The sequence below is a fragment of the Clarias gariepinus genome, chromosome 22 (genome assembly GCF_024256425.1).
Source record: "Clarias gariepinus isolate MV-2021 ecotype Netherlands chromosome 22, CGAR_prim_01v2, whole genome shotgun sequence".
Lineage (NCBI taxonomy): Eukaryota > Metazoa > Chordata > Actinopteri > Siluriformes > Clariidae > Clarias > Clarias gariepinus.
Window position 1 is genome coordinate 11,556,959 of NC_071121.1, and position 22,045 is coordinate 11,579,003.

Below are 22,045 nucleotides of genomic sequence, written 5' to 3' on the forward strand. Positions count from 1 at the left end.
TAATTCAGATTAGAATCGAAGTACTGGCACAACTGTAGCAATCCAATATATTACGATTGAGAAAACTGTTTATCAAATATACCATAGATCAAATGCAACAGACATTTTTCAAGTTTTTTTAATTAGAAAAAATGAAAAGAAAAAAAAGTCAATGGGGAAATTTTAAACACTGACTTATGTTAATTTAGAAATATATACAGTATAATGGGGCTCTTCCTCACCTGCTCTAAATGCTGAGCCTGGTGGATTGAAGGTGTATAAGGTATTTATTTATTCATTTATTTTTCCCTGAACGATCTTTTACATTTAAACAGATTTTATGAATCCTGTTTTTGATTCAATTTGAGATAATTAAATGTTGGCGAGACAGTATGTTAGAGGTCCAGTATATAATATCTTATTAAGAGGTCATACTGTATAATCCACCGCAACAATATAATAACCAGTGTTTCAGACATGCAGGTTCTAATGAGACCAGTATACATCTATCCTGTCCTTTATCGCAATGACTCACCTCTTGTGATCTTGATTAATTGATTTTCTTTGGCTGCCATATTTAGCTTTCCCTCTTTAAATAACTATTTTTAGAATTTCATGCAATTCATGGTAAGGGTCAGATTTCCCTTTTTATAGAAGGGAACAAATTCCCCTAAAGCAGTGATCCTATCATTGAAATTCAATCTTCAATGTCAGGGACCAAAGGGAAATACAGTATATTTTCAGATGAGGCTGTTGTTCTCAGTGCCGTTGACCTTGAGTGAAAGATACTTGTAAAAAGCGTAAGGTGTCCATTTACCCTTGAACAACCTCTGTTATCCTCCAGAAAGCTCCGGTTACAATATAAACTTCTTTTCTAAGGGGATTATTTTCCAGTGATGAACATGTTATCTATGTATTATACTGTATGATGTGCTATGATTTCCTTTAATAATGTGATTACATAAAAAAGTCATAATATTTCAAAGACTTTTTTTCTTTAATGTAAATAAATGCATATAGTATACAGCTGTAATAAGCTTGCTATGCAGGCCTAATCAGTGCACAGCATAACTGTTTACAGATGTCAGTGTGGAAGAATGATCTCTTTGTGAAGCAGTTTTTTTCCTTCTACTATTTTCCAGATTCATTTACTTTTTGGATGACTCTTCTGGCTCATAAATTTTTTAAAGCTGTTTTAAGATTTTAATGCATAATAAACCCACATCTAGTAGAGATTAACATAGTGGTTGCTATGCTTATTTTTATAAAGCTGTGTTATTCACACTACAGTTTTCATGCCAGACTAAAGAACTGTATATGAAGATATAAATAAAAACTGAATTTGGGAAACTATTCCTACGGAAACAGAAATAATTACATTAATAAACATTCCTGTTTTTCAGCTGAGCAATATAATACCACCAGATGTACTTTATTACATTTATTTGGCCAGAAAGTATGAAATTGTCAAATTACTGTATACTGGCAACATGTAAATCAGAAAAGTAAAATAAATTTTTTTTTTATCATAACGTGATCTTCATTTTCCTTTTGGCCTTCTTGCCAACTTTTAGATCATACGTTTACTGTTTTATCCTGAACAACATAGTCCTGTGACTAACTTAAGTATGCAACAAGATTCAATTCAATTCAATTCAATTCAATTTTATTTATATAGCCCTTTTAACAATAGAGCTTCACAAATATGAAAAAGAAAATTTGAAAAAAAAATTATGGAAGTGTGTATGTGTAAGAAAAATGTGTCTTGATAATAATGAGATTGTCCCTGATGAGCAAGCCAAGAGTGACGGCGACAGTGGCAAGGAAAAACTCCCTGAGATGGCAATAGGAAGAAACCTTGAGAAGATGGGTTTTAGTGTGGTAATGTGCAAGTTTATGAGATAAAAGCGTTACCGTAAATGATATTTTCTCTTTTGAATAGTACATTTCAAATGATGTCACTGTGAGTCTATATGCCCTCCAGCAGGTATCACCTCCATGGATAATGATACATCTCTGGCACTGGCTGTGAGCTCTTGTAAAGTGCTGAATGTTTAGCTGGATGGAAGAATCGCTGCCGATGCAATGTCACCTTATACAGCACAGGCAGAAACCGGAGCTTATCACGAGAGAGCGAGCCTTCACCTCTGTACCCCTAGTTTATCGGGGGAGCACCTTGGAACCTTATCATCAGGCCTATATGAGACACATGAGGAGAGGAAAAGAGAAGGGAGGAGATGTTCTGTCCCTGTGTGTTACCTCAGTCTCTTCTGGCTTTGGTATCCTTAGAAAGGGCATTCTTTCGAAAGCAGAGCACAATGGAAGACTAGGAGCCCTAAGCTTTTAGAAGAACACTTTGGCTCAACTAAATTTACTGATAGATAAATTTCACATAAACAAGACATTTTATATAAATGTTTTAAATATAAAAATATCTGTGTGGCTAGCAAAACTTGTTATTCTTTTCCAATGACAATAATAATATTTAATTCATGTTATGACCTCTTTAGTCAGCCATTTAACATTTCAACCTGATCTGGCTATATTAGGAAGCTTCCTTGAAAAGAGCTCGCCAACCACTGCTGTCATTTAATTTATGTTTTTTATAGACTATCAATGAACAAGCACTCAGCACTCACTTGATAAAATGCAATCCGACCTTGGGCATATGTTGGAGGTGTTGATATAATGACTAGATGCTATAGTGTATCATAGAAACCTGGAACTTACATATAAACACAAGTTGTAGTTATATCAATACAGTATAAACAGACCTGACAGTTTTGCATGGCTTGGGTAATGATGCTCAGCCTGTTTTGCTCTTGTAAGCATGTTGCATGGTAGATTCTAGTGTTATTGGCATGGTGCTACAGGAAATAGCTTTGTCACCTCAAATCTCCAGGCTTCCAGGTTTTAACTCTGAGCTTAAATACTCTCTGTGTGGAATTTCTTTGCATGCTCATATGGGCTCTCTGGTTTCTTTCTCCCTCCCAAAAAACAGCAAGTAGGTGGTTTGGCTTGGATTTGCATGTGCAAGATGCTCTGTGCTGAACCCAGTCAGGGGTCTATTCCCATGCAGGATAGGCTTTAGATCCACTTCACTAACCTTTACCAGGATAAGCAGTTAGTTAAAATGAATGAAATTCTAGAACAAAAGTCTTTATTTTACAACAACAATCTAAATAATAACACATTTTCACACAATGTTGGCCTGGTCTGATTTTATTAACTGGTATCAGTATAAATAATGTACAACTATTTATTTATGGTCCTGTACTGCATACCATGATTTAGTAGGGGTGTGCAATACTAGAAAGAGGTAGGAACAGCTGCCTGCCAAAACCCACATTCAGAACCAGTCACAGTGGCACTTTCAGCAAGAAAACACATCTGTTAATGTTATACTGTATATTAACATTTCGTCTCTTGTTCATAAATCATTCTAATTTTCTAGTTTTTTGATCTTTCATTACTGCTAAAAGTGAAGTGAGCACAAGCTGTTGCCAATGCGCTGCAGCTGACTGATATCCAGTGCTGTGAGTTTTTTTTTTTTCAGGCAGATGTTTTTTGCCAAATCTCCCAAGTACAATAGGTGTCAGAATAAGTTGTGATGGTTTATGATATTCTGTTTTATTCCAGCAGCACAGACAAGCTGTGTGTCTGGTGACAAACAGGGATTTTCTGTAAACAGTATGCGACTGCGCAGGCACCTCATCCTTTACCGCCTGTGTTTGATTTATTGTTCTGGGATGTTCAGTTGAATTAAGTTATGAGGATTTAGAAAGTTTTGTCAATTTTTACATAACCCTGTTAATGGTTCCACCTTAACCATTAAATAAAATATTTGCTATAAACAACATCAAGTATTTCTAATTGTTTTTTATTCAAATTTTGAAACTTTTTTTAAGATTGCATGAAACCTGGAAGAAGTGAACAATATAAAGCAACGAAAGTTGTAGTAGACGTACCAGCAGAAAGAATTTAAAACTATTTTCACCCTTGATAATATCCATCCATCTATCATCTATACCATTTATCCTGTTAAAGGTCGAGGAAGGCTTGAAGCCTATCTCAGGGAACTGAGGACACAAAGTACAGTACATGATGGATGGGGAACCACTACAGGCAATTTGGAAGCAGCCATCAACCTACAGTATTGTGCACTACTGAAGTTTAAACTTGAGGAAAAGCCTATTCTCTTTCTCTCTCTCTCTCTCTCTCTCTCTCACACACACACACACACACACACACACACACACACACACACAAACACACACACACACACACACACACACACACACACACACACACACACACACACACACACACACACAGGTTCTGTTACCATCCCAACCCTAGACTGTGACCCAACAGAAACCACTTTTCATTTGGAAAATAAAAAAATTTGCCAATCCTTGTTGTGAGAGATTTTTGGGTTAAAGAATATTGCAGGGTGTGTATCTAAAGTATATGTACCTCATCATGATTACGATCCATCATGCTTTTTCTGGAACATCTTTACAACCTGTGCTATGTTTATAATCTACTTTCTGTCATCTTTTTTTCTGTCTTGCAACACACACACACACACACACACACACACACACACACACACAGACTGAGGGAGATCTGCATAGTCAGGGCAGCAGGAAAATTCACTAGAAATACACACTTACTGCAAGCTATTGGATACATCCTGATCTCTCTCTCTCTCTCTCTCTCTCTCTCTCTCTAGCTTATTTGCTCACACCCTCCTTTCTCTCACATCCTTTCTCTCTCTCTCTGCACCTCTCAGAGTGATTTCTGCTCTGCCCATCTGTGTTTCCACACCGCACGCCAAGCTGGGGTCGACAGGCTGGGATAAAGCACGGGACAGTGGTAAGCTTTCAACTGCAGTATTGCCTTTTCTCTCCTCTGCTATATTGAGTGGCTCTACAGTATGTACGTGCATGTGAGAATTTATGCAGTGCAGCAATGCACCACTACAGCACTTCTATTCTCATCTCAATTTACATTTTATTTCTTGCTGGAGAAACCGAAGTGAAAACCATCTTAGATATTCAGTTGTAGTTTTAGCTCCTGCTTTATAGAGCATTTTAGAGCTTTTTTAAAATCTGTGCACAGTATTAGTTCTACGTGATCATAGATCCAAACTTAAACATTTATATGATGGTTTTAGGTCGTTATATTTTTGTTCTGTTTTTAATATTTAAAATGATTTGTTAATGATGATGAAGTCAAAACTGATACTTCTTAAAAACTGATTGCACTTACTTGCTTAAATACTCCAGGATACAATACATTTTGGATCAAACTTCAGGTTATTGAGATCTAACTTGAGAAAGTATGATCTCATTGGATTCAGTACATCAAGCCAGGTTATTTTCACAGAAACTACAGGCTTGCCAACACATTTGTCTCAGGTGCAGGTTTGAACTCTCAGGAACATGAAGTGAGGGACAGATGGGAAGTGCTGCGATGCTTGTGACAGAACTGAGGAGACACCTTTGCTCTGTTGTTTTGCAGCAGGTGGGGTGTAATCTCCTTCTATCTGTTATTGGGCTTAGTTTTTTTTTTTGTAATTCTCTCTATATGTCAGTAAATAAAAAGAAAAAATGTGTTGAGTGGACTACTTATGGTTATTATTTATCCATTCTCTGCAGGAATGATGTCACTGAATGAGGGCACACACAGCATGTCAGGCTTAATGTTATTGCTCAGTCTATGGTTTGTGCATTAGGACCTTTCTGTACCTAAGGCTTTAGCTGCCTACTGCATAATGACAAATGTGAGATGATGGCTTTCGTCTTTCAGTACAGCAGCCATCTGCAGCGCTGGGTAGCCGTGAAGTTTTTCTCGAGACTTTTTAATCGTGACTTTGTTTTGAAATATAAAGCAAGGAAAGTTTATATGGAAGCATATCAACTTAAATGACAAAAAGCTTGATGTCCATTATGAATGCTGTGCCAATTTCTGCCATATTTTACATGACCCGTACTTTTCCTTAGACAAAAAAATAAAAAAGGAATTCAATATATTTTTGTGCACTCTCTGTCTTTAGGTCCAGGATTTTCTAATGTTATTGTTCTTTCCTAACCAGTTAATAGTCATGAAAGTCTTCTGATTAATTTATATTTCTTGTACGTATGTCTAGAATAGCTGTCGCTTATGTACTGTATACACGGACTTGTTCCTGTATGTCCTGGAACCTGTGTTCATTTAAAAATATATAGACATAAAGCTGGAACTAATCGGCTGCAGAATGATCTTGTCCTTGTAGGAGAATGAAAGAGTACAAACTTACTGTAGGACCTGTGACGTAAATTTTAGTTTAAGCCTGGTAATGGCAGTGGTATTACTTTGTATTAGCCTCATATTAGAGAAGACAGTAAACATCACCTGATGGTGGAAAACAGAAAACAAAAACAGAGTGAATGCCTAATAAATGCTGGCATTCATGTCTGCGGTGAATCATTCTGGCCTTATTCACCCACTCCACACACATACATTTGGCACAGCTAGGAAGCATATAGATGAAGATAAATAGAGAAAGAGAAGAGAGAAAGAGAAGGATAGATAGAGAGTCTATGCTGACACTGCAGAAACCTGCTCAGACTCCTGATGAGGCATCATGTAAACTTTGCTGCAGAGAAAGCCTTGCTCATTCTCTCTCTCTCTCTCTCTCTCTCTCTTTCTCTCTCGCTCGCTCTCTCTCTCTCTCTCTCTCTCTCTCTCCAAAACTGAACATAATTCAGTCCATCCTCCCACTCACTTTATTCCACGCTACAACACAAACTGTGATGTATTGCTTGAACAGTGTTTAGTCTTATCTGTAAAGACTCCTTCATGCTACAGTCTTGTTCTAATCTAGTTAACACGCCTCAGAGCAGTTGTATCAGAGAATGGATTATATCTCCTTTATGGACTCTCTTGGGGTTTCTACAGCCTGGAATGGGGAGGTGAAGATTTATTTCTGACTTAACATCTATCATATTGTATTTCTTTTAAATAAAGAAAGTTATATTAATTTGTGCATAAATTAGGGAGGGTTTTGTGTATATTAAATTTATGTGAAGATAAATTGGGGCTTGACATTTCTATATAATTCGCAAATAATGAGGAGTGCAGGAGCTTGCAGCCATGCAGTTAAAGTGGATTCACCATTTGCTCTCATGTCTCCCTAACATGACAGATTCATGAATCAGCTTTCAAATGTAGCTTTTTTTGCATTTTATTCGATTCACTTAAATCTGTGTGCTTGGTTCTTTGCAAAGTTCAGGTGAAATGTTATTGATTAACGGCGGATGGAAATGAGAAGTTAAGCTTAATGCATTTTCAGGTAAATAAATAATAAATATTTTTCTGACTTTGTTAGATATACAGTACATAGAACTTTTGAAACAATCTGTGCATTTAACTGTACATAATTAAACGTGTCTAATATGTAAAAAAAATTCTCTTGTATGAAGGTAGACTGGGACTGTGTGTGTTGTGTGTAGTGTTATGTTAAAGCCTAGCTCTGCAGCTCCCTCTTCTTTCTACAATCCATAACAGCATGAGACAGCAGAAATGTCAGCTGAGTGTTATAAATCAAACTTTCTCAATGTCACACAAATCACACTTGGTGTATTTCTTACAGCTCAGTTGTTATTAGCTGGGAGTTCGCCTTTGAGGACTAACACACACCCACACAGTCAGTGGTGCTGAATCTAAGGAGTTCTCTGCATCTACTCTATAGGGCTTTGTGGAAATCTGATGTTTTGGAGCTTTTTGTTGGTGAGAACAAAGTGCCTGGTGCCATATTTCCCTCTTTGAGCATCAATCAGTTTCAAATGGAGCTTGATCTCAATCACAATGTTAGACAGTTTTTAGTTTTTCTATTTAGCAAACACTCTTTAGTACCTTATGTAACCTCAGGATTTTTCTGTCACACTGTCCCTACATATAAATGCTTTCTTGTTGATTGTTACTTCAGGACAGTGCCTAGCTCTTAAATACATTTTGATCTATCTTTAAAAAGTACTGAAATATAATAATAATAATAATAATAATAATAATAATAGAGGAAGTGTGTGTGAAACTCTGGGTAGGTTTTTGCATTCATGTCCTGGCTGCCAGTAGATGGAGCGAGTGAGAAACTGACTAGAATCTTATTATCTCTTAATATTGAAAAACCCTTTAAAAACTCTTGACACAGCTTTCTGTACCAACACACAACTGGTACAATAATTAATTGTGCATGCAAAAAATGTTCCAAGCTTACTAAGAAAAACACTTCATGCATGTCTCAAAATCAATGCCATCTGCCATCGCTGGCTAAAGGTGTGACCTAACAAGATCACAATGTCGCTCTTGACAAAATGACCTAAATAAACAAAAACAACAGGTGGCATCACCAGAAATAAGTTTATTATTATTTTTAATTAAAAAGTATCCAATACAAAATAAAAATGGGCCTTCCATGCTGGCTGCAATATAATAAATTGTTTTACAGGAATTATTCAATAATGCAGCCATTCTTCTCAATACACTTTTTTTTTGCCAGATTTTTTGCGTATGCAATTGCCCTGCAGTTCAAACCCGCAAGATGCCAACACAAAAGGAAATAGCATTTACACCCCTGGCAATGCTTTGTGAAGACATCGGCATAGTAAAATGCTTCACTTTCTTATACTGTTACAAATGACGGCACACAAGAGGTTCCAGATCCTTTGCTCAATTTACAGTACTATTGTAAAAAGCAATTCTGTCACACATGCTTGCATGATGCCAAATCTTACCTGCTGGTTTGTTGGAATATTTGCACAATAGATGTCAGAATTGAGCATCACATATTTAGCTGCACTCTCATGAGGAACATTGAACAGTTACTGTATTTTAACCCTAATGTTAATAGACTGCCGTAAATTATGGTTTTCCTTTCTGTGGTTTTCCACCACCTCTACACCCAACACCACCACTCCCACCCCCTCTCCTGGCCACTCTAGCACCAACTCCTTTGCGATTAAAGGTTTCATGCAAAAACAAAAAAATTTAAAATCCAGCCAAATTTTTTGTTGTGTACAGATAAAACACCTGGATAGGTCATATGTGACTAAGGCTGGACGATATGTCAAAAATTTATATTTTATATATTTCTTAATTTTTGTCGATACGATATAATTCCGATATTGATACGGACAATATTAAAAAGCCTCAGGAAAAAAAAACTGCCGAGGACACACACAATGAATGTCTGCTAACTGAATTTGCAAAGTCTATAACCTCCAGGCTCCTCCTATTAAAATTATATATATACAGTTCTTTTGCACAGTACTGCATATTCTTCCTTGTAGATTTTGAATTTCTGTCAACATCACAACAGCATTAAAATTTATCAAATTGCTGTCTAAATTATTTCTGCTTACATTTGGAACTCAAAAAGTGCAAAACGTGCTCTAGATATAAAATAATAAATGAATTTGATTAAGTTAAGATGAAGTCTTTTGTCATTATATTGTATAATGAAGATACAAAGAAAGTCTTGACTTAACAAAAAAATGAACATTAAATACATCCTCAAGCTGGTTGATGATCTGAAAAAAAAAAAGTGGGTATCTTGCGGGTAAATGCGGGTAAAGGCCAGTAACCTTGTAAAATCTCAAATAATCTTAGGTATTAAACATTTTTTCTGTTTCTTTTTCAAAGTTTCCAAAAATATTAGACCTTCAACAAAGTGGTTCTGTTGATGCTGCAGCTAACATACCCATACAGATAATGCATTTTTATACTTTAAACTCTGTTTCAGTCCTCTTCCAAACATTCCACTTTAGTATCTTTGTAAAAGTGCTATTGCTGACCCCGTCCTGACAAAGAAGGTCTGAGCTTGGGGATGGTATATTTTTTTGTATAAGGTCACAGTAGACTGTGACTAATACGAAAATAGAATAAAGGCTAAATATGCACACTGGAGGCATGTCTAAAAGCCATAAATGACTTTAAAATGAATTTTGCATTATAGATCCCTTTAAACTGTAATTATCAAAGTTATTATTTTTCATATACAGTATTTCAGCACTGAGGAAATGATTGTGATCTTAGTCACTTACTTTCTTTTACTATTCCTGTTAAGGAATGGGTATAATTGCAGTGGGTATGATTGCTCTCTCACAACTGTAGGGTTCTTGTGTCCGAAATTCTGTGAGGTGAGTTGTGTGTGCTTCCCCCAGGTTCTCTGATTTCCTACCATTGTACACAGTCGGTAGAGTGGCTAAAAGCTAGGTAAAATTTTCCCAAGATGTGAATGAATGTATCAATAAGTGTATAATAAATAATTCCTGTCTTCCAATCAGTGACCAGAATAAACAACTAGCCAGCAATTGTAATGAAATAATAACCAGCTGTTTGACTGGTACAGCTTTTCTGTCCACTTCGCAGTAACATGAGAGCACATGATAGGGGTCAGGGGTGGCTCAGTGGTTAAGGCATTGGACTATGGTTCGAAAGATCCCAGGTTCAAACTCCACAACAACCAAGTTGCCACTGTTGGGCCCTTGAGCAAGGCCCTTAACCCTCAACTGCTCAGATGTGTAATAAGATAAAAATGTAAGTCGCTCTGGATAAGAGCGTCTGCCGAATGTAAATGATAATATCCAACCACCACTAAAAAAGTAATACAGTATGTCCCGAGGAATTTAATTTAGCACCTACAATTATAATGTCAGTATTTCTTTTATTTCACTATAGTTGTATAAAAAGTGGTATTGACAGGCGCAGAAGTTCAGCAAGTTAGTTAGAAAGAGCTTATAGGTCTGGGTGTGAGGGAGGCAAAAAGAGCTGAGACTGTGGGGTGAGAAGGAGAGTGAGATAGTTGCAAGTGTTTGGTTGGGAAGAAGAGATCTGTCAGTGTGAGGGTGAGATGGGAAGACAGCTAAAATTATTCAACTGTAAATTAAATAGCCTTGGTCTTTATTTCTATCCAAATAGTCAATCACGAAATGCAAAAAAGCAAGCAGCTGATTGAAAAGAGCTTCAACTCATGTTCATGTGGCTCGAACTCTGCCGGTTCCGGTTATCCCCTGGTTTTAACAATGTAGCCAATTATGCCATGTTGGAAATTGCATCGAAGGAAATCGAATGACACTAATTATTACCTTAACTCAGGCACCCAGGTATGTTCACTGAGAATGCGAGAGGCGTTGATTTTATACATAAACACATTTATTTTCTTACAAAAAAAAAATCATACACATGTAGCAGTTTCGAAGTTACATATACTGTAGCAGTGCTAAAAGTAGTTGCAATTACAGTACATGAAGTGTATGCTACACTAAGAATGATACACAACTCTAAAATACACATGATCACATTAGTGCTGGAGCTTACCAGTGGATGAGTAGACTATAAAAAAGAGTGGGGATGAATATTCCCACTAGAATCACCCAAAACACACGTGAATCACACCCACGCACAATTTACTGTAACTAGCAGCACAAAGGGGTGAGCAACATGCACACGAAGAAGATTCTGGTGTTTATCAAACAATAAACACCAGAATGAATTTGTGACTTTGGTTATGGCATGAATATTGAGGTCAGATGGACTGGCTGAGTTCCTTCAAATTTCAAGTACAACGGTCTTTATAATTTAGACAGAATAGAGGAAAAAACAATAAGTAGGAAACTGTTATGTGAGTGGAAGTTCCTTGTTGATATTATTTTTCGAATTTTCCAGTAACCCAGTAACCCACAGCCTTATCTGTTTAAACCTCAAAGTCTGTACATTCTAAGCCCATGTTTCCCAACCTGGGAGGGGGCACCGACGATCACAAGGGATACGAAGTCGTTGTCTACGCTGAGGCTGTGAGGCTGTAAGGCTGTATGTATAGATTTGTATATTAAATAAAATCATAATTACACAATTACAGTATAATTGGGGTTGTTGCGAGGGGGCTCAGCTTTTCTTAGTTAAAAGTAGTGATTCTTCAGAAGAACGAGTAGTCTCGGAGAGTGATTCGTTCATGTACAGGAAACAGATATGAGTAGTTACTTTGAAGTCTTTGGTCTAAATCAATTGTTCTTTTCTCATGTGACTCCCATAGACGCTTTGCAGCGCAATAGATTCAAAAGAATGAACAATTTAGACCAGAAGATATGAGAGGTGAGCTGCTCATTCTGTTTATCATAATATGCCCTAAGCTGCATTGCATTATTTTCATTACTAGAACAATAGCCAAAATTTGTGTATGTAGACGTGTTGGGGGTCTGTTTATTGATATTTTATTTCTGATCAAAAGAACGAAAAGATTTGTTCATTTTAATGAACGAGATTCAAAGAACCGAGTCACCAAAATGATTCAAACTTCCCATCACTAGTTACAAGCAAATTGGGCACAAAGAAAACAAGATAGAGAAACACTGTTCTAAGCTACTTTCTGCTCAACACAGTTGTGAAAAGTGCTAATGTGAGATGCTACACTTACTGTCAACTCTTATCGCTCTAATTAACAAGGTATTTCACCCTGCAGACCCTCCACACAAGGCATTTTAGACAGAGAGAGAAGGGATTAGTTAGTAGCAGAGATTAATGAAAACAACATGGATAAAAAAATGACAGTTGTGAAAATGATTGGCGCCATTGTAGTTAGCTAAAGACATTAGATCTTTTGAAATATGTACAGTTTTAATAGGAATAATAGTTGAAGAAAATAGCATAAATAAAAGTTATGTCAATTGCTTATATTATTTTATAAAAAGGCATAGTATTTTAGACACATGTGGAAAAATGAGTGGTATGGTTGTAATCTTTTTAAGATTTGATTAACAATAATGAAAATGAAACAAATTCAAATGAAAACTTCTGAAACATCAAAGTAGTCAAGGAAAATAAAAATCCTCTTCAATTTATTCGCAGACTGATTCCCCATCTCCTCATTTATGTTTAGAAGTCAAACAATATTATAATTTTATTATACTGTTTTATTTAATTAATAATCCCTCATCAATTAAAATATTATTTTCTACAGGCTTATGTTTGCTTTCTCTTGCAGTAATGACTGATATGTTCACTTTCCACACTGTTAATGGTTATAAATAGCACAGTAGGAGCATTGTATGGGTCTGATAATTTGACTATTTATGAAACTTTTATGAAATTGATGTGCAGCTGTAAATTTGGCAAATAATTGACCATTACCTTTTACAGTTGCCATTTTGACTGTGGATGCCAGGGTTAAACTTCCCTGCCAGTATTGAGTTTGTTTGCAATTTGAAGTCACATACTGTAATGATAATTGAAGTCCTACCTTGGTGCTCTAGGATTGGGTTGCATTGATGTGAAGTATAACAAACCTCATCAGATACACCAACAAGTGACACATTTATTTTAAAATGACTAAAAAGACATTTAGACATGTTTTAGGCTGACACTAAGATTTTTGTCTCACCTTTGTGCTCTAGATTTTAACAAAAAATGTATTTATTAACCAATCAGAGGATTTATTCATCTATGATCATAATGCAAAAGGTTTAATTTCCTTACCTTATATAAGGTTTATAGTATAGGGCACTGATGGCTCAGTGGTAGGTGTTTCGCCTACCATATGGAAGGCCCAGGTTTAAAGCTCAGATAAAGTGGGAGGATTCCCCCCTTGGGAAAGACCAACAACATAGAAGGTTTCCAAACATTCTTTGCTTTTATTTCATGTACAAAAATGTAGAGTACTTTTAAAGATTCAAAGATATAGTTTTAGTTTTTGTTCATTAAAAAAAAAAAAAAAAAAAAATAAATTTTATTCCTACATGTCACATTCCCATTGTTGTCCTATGTCACTCTAGGGGCTCAGCAGAAACCCATACAGTACATACCATATTTAAGGGACTTTCTAAAACCATGGAAAGTTCTAAATACTTTCATTTACTGAATTACTACTGAAAGTAATTCAGTGTTACGTGTAAAAGCTCTCATAAGTCCTGCTAGGTTAGATCCTCTGAGATGTTAGTGTGTGGTAGCTGGCCTACTAATCTTAGCAATAAATATTATTATGACCAATTCTTTTACTAACTAAGTCTTTTCTCGTTGGCTTGCATTAGCTAGCTGGTTAACAATACTTAACTTAAAGTAAAGTTAAGCTCGTCTTAAAAAGCCTGCCAGGTTGAACGATGTAAATAGGTTGCTTAAAACTGAAAACAATATGCAAAATAAAGATTCTGCAAGGTTTTCTGATATACATGTGTTAACTCTCCCATGCTCTCTTTCTCACCCCCCCCCCCCCCACTGCCCCCCGCACCCCAAATAGATGTTGTTTCCAGACATCAATACAGCTTCCATTCATGCCAAACATATCATTTTTTTTTGTCTTTTGGTAACAGTAAACTAGAGTGAACTTTATATCATGAGTATATGCCAGTCCCTCTCTCCTGGTATGTCAAGCTGGTCAGAAAGCATAATGAGGCACAGCGGGCACATCAAGCAATAATTCTTCAACATAACAGATTCTATATAAATGCCAAGAATGGGGCTTGGTCCCATGTCATTAGCTGTGGCACAACAACAATGCACTAAATACAGAGATAAAGTAAAATACCCTGGTCCTAAAGGAAGGCATAGAATAGCTGATGATAAATGATTTGGTACCATCAGGCTACAAATAATGCTGATACTTACATGTAAGTTGCATGCTAAGATTTGTTCAAACTCCTCAGCTTTCATTACAACATGCAATATGGTGGCGAATGAATTTATGGACATGATAGCTCATGCTTCTAGAAGCACTCTTACAATTTGAGTCCTAGAATATGCAACAGGGATGGAAAAAAATGCATCTAGCTATGTATTGATGTCTGTACTCACCATCACTGGTCCAATTCATTTCTTGTGAGTGTGCAATACTTTCATACATGACAAATTTTCTGCATCTGCTTAGTAGCAGGAATTCACTGCGACCCTGAATAATGTGCCTGCCCTATTTCACATGCCCTTCTGATTCTTCTTATTGTAAAGCTGCTTTGTAAAGTAATTGCTGATTTTACGAGCCATAACCGCAAAGGTGAAAACATTCCATCTATGCATTGAAGAAATATTCACATATTTATTATTTGCACCTTACTGTATTACTGTAAGATTTTTCATTCTCAAGAATGCCACAGTGATAAATTTAAGCTTTGCTGGACACCCAAAGATCTTCTGCTTTTTCTCTTTTCTGCATACATTTTTCCCTTACTTACATCCAGACATTCTACCACTGTATCTTTAACCAGGTATTTCTACTTTTATTCACCAAGTCATTTGAATGATATCCTCTTCCTATCTCAGCCATCTCCCCCTGCAATCTCAGCTCTGTCTTTGTCCATAATTGCAACACTTCTATCTCTTGTTCTGATGATCCCAGCCATTCTCTCCCTCACTCTCATTGATCACAGCTGTTTTCTTTCTCTTGTCCACAATGATCATGGCCCTTCTCTTTTATTCTTGGTGATCACAGCCCCTTTCCCTTAATCTTAGTAATCTCAGTCCTTTCTATTGATCATATGATTGCAGATTCTTTCTTTAACTGTCAGTAGTTTTAGCCTCCAATATTTTGCTCTAAATTATTATTGCTCTTTCAGTCCTTTTGCTTTTAATGATCATAGCCATACTCTCCCTTTTGGTGATCACAGCCCCTTTATCTTTATTCTTTCAAGGACTGCATCCCTCTTCCTGTCACAGCATCTTTCAAGGATTACATCTTTCTCAGGTTTTCTCAATGTCACAGCATCCTGACTTTCTTGGCATCTCCCAAACAACACATCACTTACTTCCAATCATCTGTCTTTCAGCTACTATTTTACTTTTTATCCTCGCCTTCCATTGTCATCCCCTAATTCATCCTAACCTCTCATTCTCACGTCCTATTAATAGTCGCTTATGTCAACCCCAGCCTCTTTAGGGCACAATACCTCCCTTTGTCATTCAATCAAGTATCCATTACAGTGTCACCTTCACACATCCCTACACCCTTCCTCCTTTATCTTATGTCCTTCTCCATTCATCTCAAATGCATAATACTCACTGGTTCATTGGCTTGAATATCTACTACAAAGTCCTTGACACAATATGCCACAAAAGAAGTTGATTATTCTGTCATTCTCTAATTTGGACAATAACAATTCCTGTCTCCCTTTTAAAAGTGTAGACTCTACTATAGGCTAGGTCTACAGGCTTTCGATCTCACAGTGACCCTATTCATACCACCCTGAAGCCTCGAGCTGATGTCAAGCTCCTGTGCATTTTAGTCAGTTGACTCACTAGCATTACCATCTCTTTAACCAAGCTGAAAATAGTCGCACCTGCAGTTAAAGCTACTTATAACAGCAACGTCATGGATTTAAATCTTAACTGCACGACTACATTTTGTACTAGCCAAAGAAAAACAGCCTGCCTCTATTGAGTCTTTGTTTCTCAACAAAGGCTCCCAAACATTTCTTTTGCCTATGTTTATAAAAGTTTCTTTTTACTATTGTAAATTGTTTGTCTTTCATTCATTTATTCAAATTTAGTAACACAAAAGAGGTCCCACTTTTGGTGGTTTACAGTAGGTCCATTTACTCATCTTTTAAATTTTTTTACATTTTACATATATAACATGCGAAAAACTAAAGGTATAAGTAACTTTGTGTGAGATCCACAGTAGGAGTAAAAACGTAAAAGTGCATCATAATTTAGCAATATCAATTTAGAATGTGTGGTTTCACTAAATTTGGGCACAGGTGTGTCATACACTAATCAGCCATAACAGCCTTCACCTCTCCATGTGCATCAGTGACCCATGATCCTCTTGTCAGTTCATCAAATTTTCCTCCCTTGGATGACTTTTGGTATGTCCTGACTTCTGCAGCCTGGGAACATACCACAAGAGCTGTAGTTTTGGAGTTGCTCTGACCCAGTTGTCTAGCCATTACAATTTGGCCCTTCTCATTGTGGCTACATCACAGTAGCTTTAATAAAACATTACAGTGGAGGCTGGAAGTGAGTGGGATATATTGGGCAGCAAATAAACCTTTTTCCTTCTTTGTTGATGCGTTAAAGCAGAAAAAAATGGGTAAGCATAAGGACTTTGACAAGGGCCAATTTGTGATGGCTAAAGGACTGGGTCAGAGCAATACCAGAACTGCAGGTCTTGTTGGATATTCCTAGTCTGCAGTGGCCAGGACCTACCAAAAGTAGTCCAAGGAAGGAAAACCGGTGAACTGGTGACAGAATCATGGGCGGACAAGGATCAGTGATGCACATAAATAGAGCAAAGGTATAAGCGCTAGTGTAGATCAAAGGTGTCAAAACACACAGTGCATCACTGTTAGGTAGGTGGTCATAATGTTATGGTTGATTAGTGTATTACTTTTGTACAACAGAGTAACTAAATTTTCAGCAAAAATATAAACAAATATTTGTTTCATTTTTGCTCATTATTGAAATAGATCCTAAAAAGGACCCACGCTTACTATAAAACCCTGTCGACTAGCTAGCTTGGTTAGCTACTGTAGCTCACATTGATTTGCATTTCCTATTTACAGTAGGTGCTTCCACTGATGTTGGAGGTCCTTTTCCATTTTTATCGTCATCTGATGAGCTTTCCTATTTTATGAAAACTGTTTGCCGTGTCTGCTGATCTCTCAGTTTTACACTTTCATTCATGGGAAATTTCACAAGGCCCAGTTTTCTTGTTTTCTTAAACACCCCTTATACATATAATATATCATATTAAATTACAATAGCCAGTTCATTGATGTCCGCCCTTAAAAATTGTAAATAAATGTTATCTCATATAAAAAAAAAACTGCAACCTAAAAATGTAGCCTGTTTTTTTGTTATATTGTGCTGTTTGTTAATGTGATCATTGCATAAAATTCAACTAAATTGAATTGAATTCTAACTTAAGCCATATTAAGTGCAAGACTGAGCAGTGGTTATCTCAGCTTGTTGTGGACCGTTGTCCTTCTTTGCCCTTTGCTATAAACAGTCCTCCTATTTCAGCCTTGCTGCAGATGCTGTGTAGTGGTGGTGTGCTGCAGTGAGTGGGGCTTTTCCTCCGTGCCAACAAGAGTGCTTGCTTGTGTTGACACTTCAATTTTTGTACCCTCTCCTCATGTTTTACTGCAGATTCCACTAGTGATTAATAAAAAGAACTGTGATTGATTATTTTCAGTAATGTTTTGGCTTTAGATGACCTAGTTTTTTTTATCAGTATGCTGAAGTTTTGGATGTATCACTACAGCATGGATTTTTTTGTATAATCCTTATTTATTGTCTGAATGGGCTTCAAATTATATCACATTCATATCCTTATGTTGCTTCTAATCGTCACCAATAAAGCTTTTATTTAATGTCTTGACTACATTATAGACCTTCTACAATTGTGATTTGATAATGCAACCATTCATTACATAAACTGGTGGTTGGGCTCCATCTACTGGCTGCTCCAATTTAATAGACCTAGTCTAAGCCAAATGTATCTTGTCTACTGTCCTGCACAAACAAATGATGGACATATTAACACACTGTATATAAGAAAGAAAAATATAAAGAAATTAGGCATAGCTCAAGACATTTGTACAGTACTGTATAAAATGTTCACCTTAATGTACTCACTCATCATCTATACCACTTTATCCTGTATTCAGGGTCATGGGGTGCCTGGAGTCTATCCAAGAAAACTTAGCGCATTAGGCAGGGACAGGGTGCCAATCCATCGCAGGGCACACACACACAGGAGCATTCATTTACACACTACAGCCCATGTGGGAATGCCAATTAGGCTAATCTGCATATCTTTGGACTGTAGGAGGAAACTGGAGTACCCGGAGGAAACCCATCAAGCACGGGGAGAATATGCTAACTCCATGCACACAGAGATGGTAATCAAACCTGGCCAGGAATCGAACCTGGACCCTGGAGGTGCAAGGCTACAGTGCTAACCACTACATCACCGTGCAGCCAACTTAATGTACTCAATTTTAAAATTCAGGATGGAATAAAAAATAAAAGCCAAAAACTTACCAAAAAAAGAGAGCCAAAAAAGAATTACACGTTCACTATTTTTTTCCTCACAAAACTACATTGCTTAAATCTTTCAAACTATTTCCTTTTTTAAAACAGGTATGTAAGTATTATTGAGCCGGATCCTTGTTGTTACTGTTGTAGACTGTTATTTAATGAGGTCCAAGACATCAGAGCATATTCCTCACTTGAAAAGTATTAATTTACCACGTGCCAAATAATAAGTAAGCATGAATAATAAAATAGTTCTGTGGACCTCTAAATACATTGTGTACAAAAATCTTCACAAATTAATTTGTATATTGATTTATTACTCCTTATAAAAATTGCAGGTTTTTCTGAAGCTTGTCTTGTCTTGGCCTAAGACAAGAACATGTACTTTGTAATGTTCCAGTAATGGTAAAGAATGTAAATTTCTATATTTGCATGTGCAATTACATAGCACCCATACAGGTCAACGTGAAGTGTTTCACCATACAGCATTTTATGTTCAAAATAATATAACTCAAGTATTTGTCCTGCACAGCTGTGATTGTTCTCAGAAAGTTGCATGAGCCACAGGGTAATTTTAAGCATTTTTACCTACTCATTTAACCTGCCCCATACTGTCTTTATGTCATATATATGTTTTAAAAATACTGTATGTTTTTTTTTCTACTACATGCAGAGACTGCGAGTGTGAGAAGGACCAAGTGGCTGGTCCATCCTTCCTCACAGCTCCATGTATCCTGAAGCCAACTCAGACTCCCCTGCTCGTCTCTCCACCAGACATCCTGGCTCCCCGGCTATGATCTACAAGTATGTACAAACATAGCAAACATAATCAAATCACCATGTTGTAATGATAAAGTTTAGCAGTATAAATCACAAAGCATTCTTTTATTAATACAGCTTTAGGCTTCTTATAGTAGTGGGTATTACTGCTGCTGCATCATAACTTTGGTGTTACTATATAATCCTGAGCTTGGACTGTGTGAATGATCTCTGGGTTCCTTTCACTGTCCAAAAATATTTTAGTAGGTGGACTGGCTACTTTAAATTGTCCCTAGGTGAATGTGTGCATGCATGGCACCTTTCTTATGGACCAGTGTCCCATCTGGTGTGAATCTCTGGCTTTGCACCCACGGTTTTTGGGATAAGCTTTGGACTGTGACTTATCGTCCCTTGCATCAGCCAGGCACTGTTGTGTTCAGTATATTTTAGTGGTGTGTCTTTTTTCCCCTCTTTTTAAATCACTTTGCATACCCATGAAAACTTTTTGCATAATTTAATCCTGTATTTCAGATTAAATCATTCAGATTATAAATTTGATTAATCTGCATTTCACACTTAGTGATGCCAATAAGTGGTATAGCTAGATATTGTACATGCACTGAAATTATGATTTAATGAACCTTATCATTACCAAAAACTGAATTTGTTAAAAACTAAAAAATGATTACTTTCTTTGTTGCAGTGCTCGATATGGGAGCCCAAAAAGACAGCTTCAGTTTTACAGGTACTGTTATTTTGTTAACCCTTCATGTGCTTTTAACAGATCATATATAATCTCAGATGCTCACCATCCACTTTGATAGGAGCATGTGTACTTCTATTGATTTAACATGATGCAAGTGTAGGTCTTCGGTTTATGTTCACATCGAACGGAAATGGGGAAAAGAGTGTGATCTCCAATCATTTCATTGATGTTGGTGCCAGACAGATTTGTTTAGGTATTTTAGAAACTGTTCATCTTCTGGGATTTCTCTCTCTCTCTCTCTTACACATGCCCGAGTTCTTATAGTTTATGCAATAGTGTGAAAAATAAAAGACAATGAATAAGTGACAGTTCTATGGGCGGTGACACAGAAGAGAGTTTGGGGAAAAATGGCCCGATTGTTCAGACCTGCCAGGAAGGCTATAGTTTTAAATCTAATCACTCTTTACAACTGCGCTGAGCAGAAAAGCATCTCAGCATGCAAGTGAATGTACATTGCCATTGTATTTTTCCAGTTACTCAGGCAGGAAAATGTAAAGAATTCCTTTTAACAATATTTTTTTTTATCATCTATATAGATACAGTATGTTCAGTAGAACCTCTTTATATATTAAGAAGTAATTCTTTACATAAAATAAAAAATATATATAATAGTTTCATAAAATGCCTGGCTGAGTGACCTGATCCCCTACTATAACACAATGTTTGGGTCAGTGTATTGCATGTGATGTACATGTCTGCATAATTTTAACCTTTTGTATACTTTCAGTAGACAGCATTATTGATTGCCTAAGAAAGAAACACGTACACTTAAGGGGAAAGAATGTACTGCTGGGAAGAGTTGACTATGCATGTCTGTACTCTATTAATTAAGCATTAGTCGCGGCTTTTATTCCTAATTAGGGGGACTCACATGGGAGTGTTATCTGGACAAATTGTCTTTTAAATGTTTATTTATGTGTTGAATGTTGACTTTGTAAGATAATCCACAGTCAAATACTGTATGTCTTGAGTGGAATCCGCCCTCAAGGTTAAACCCTGAACAACTTCTACATCTTGGAGCAACCCATGATGCACAAGACTTGCATGTGACTTGACACACACCACAGCGTAGCTCTTATGGTACAGTATACCATTCTGAAGGGCTTTTTTTCAGTTTATATTGTGTATATTGTATGTTTGAGTTTTATACATAAACAAATAGCAGAACAAAAAATGGCTGCAAGTACTCAATCTTGTCCTACAATCTCAACTGTGAAAGGCTTTTATGAAAAAAAAAAAAACCTCTTCAATTATTTAGGCCATGATTTATTTGCTGTGCTCAGCAGAACATACAGTACTGGCACTGCAGTAAGCTCAAAAAGATGTTTATTTTTGTGGCCCCAACCTTGAGAGGTGGGACGCACATCAGTGAAGGAGGAGGTGCTTTCTTGGCTACATATTAAATATTGTAAGCATACTGAGACACTCACTGCTGCCTAGATAAACAAGTCCTGAGTATTTTGCTGAACGCTACTGCCGTTTTTAAATTAGCAGCGCCATGCAAAACTCGTACATAGGTCGAGTGCCAAATACCCG

The 22,045-nt window shown here is 36.7% G+C and overlaps 1 protein-coding gene across 2 annotated transcripts in view; it reads left to right on the plus strand.

The window, feature by feature from the left end:
• The first annotated feature begins 4,771 nt into the window (after nt 1-4,771).
• The window catches only part of kcnab2b (potassium voltage-gated channel subfamily A regulatory beta subunit 2b), a 101,048-nt gene continuing 83,774 nt past the window's right edge, over nt 4,772-22,045 (plus strand). For both annotated transcript variants that reach the window (XM_053482467.1, XM_053482468.1), the window contains exons 1-3: nt 4,772-4,857; nt 19,658-19,788; nt 20,447-20,488. In XM_053482467.1, coding sequence (XP_053338442.1) covers nt 19,712-19,788; nt 20,447-20,488 — 119 coding nt within the window. In that variant the 5' untranslated portion in view covers nt 4,772-4,857; nt 19,658-19,711. The remainder of the gene's footprint in view (nt 4,858-19,657; nt 19,789-20,446; nt 20,489-22,045) is intronic.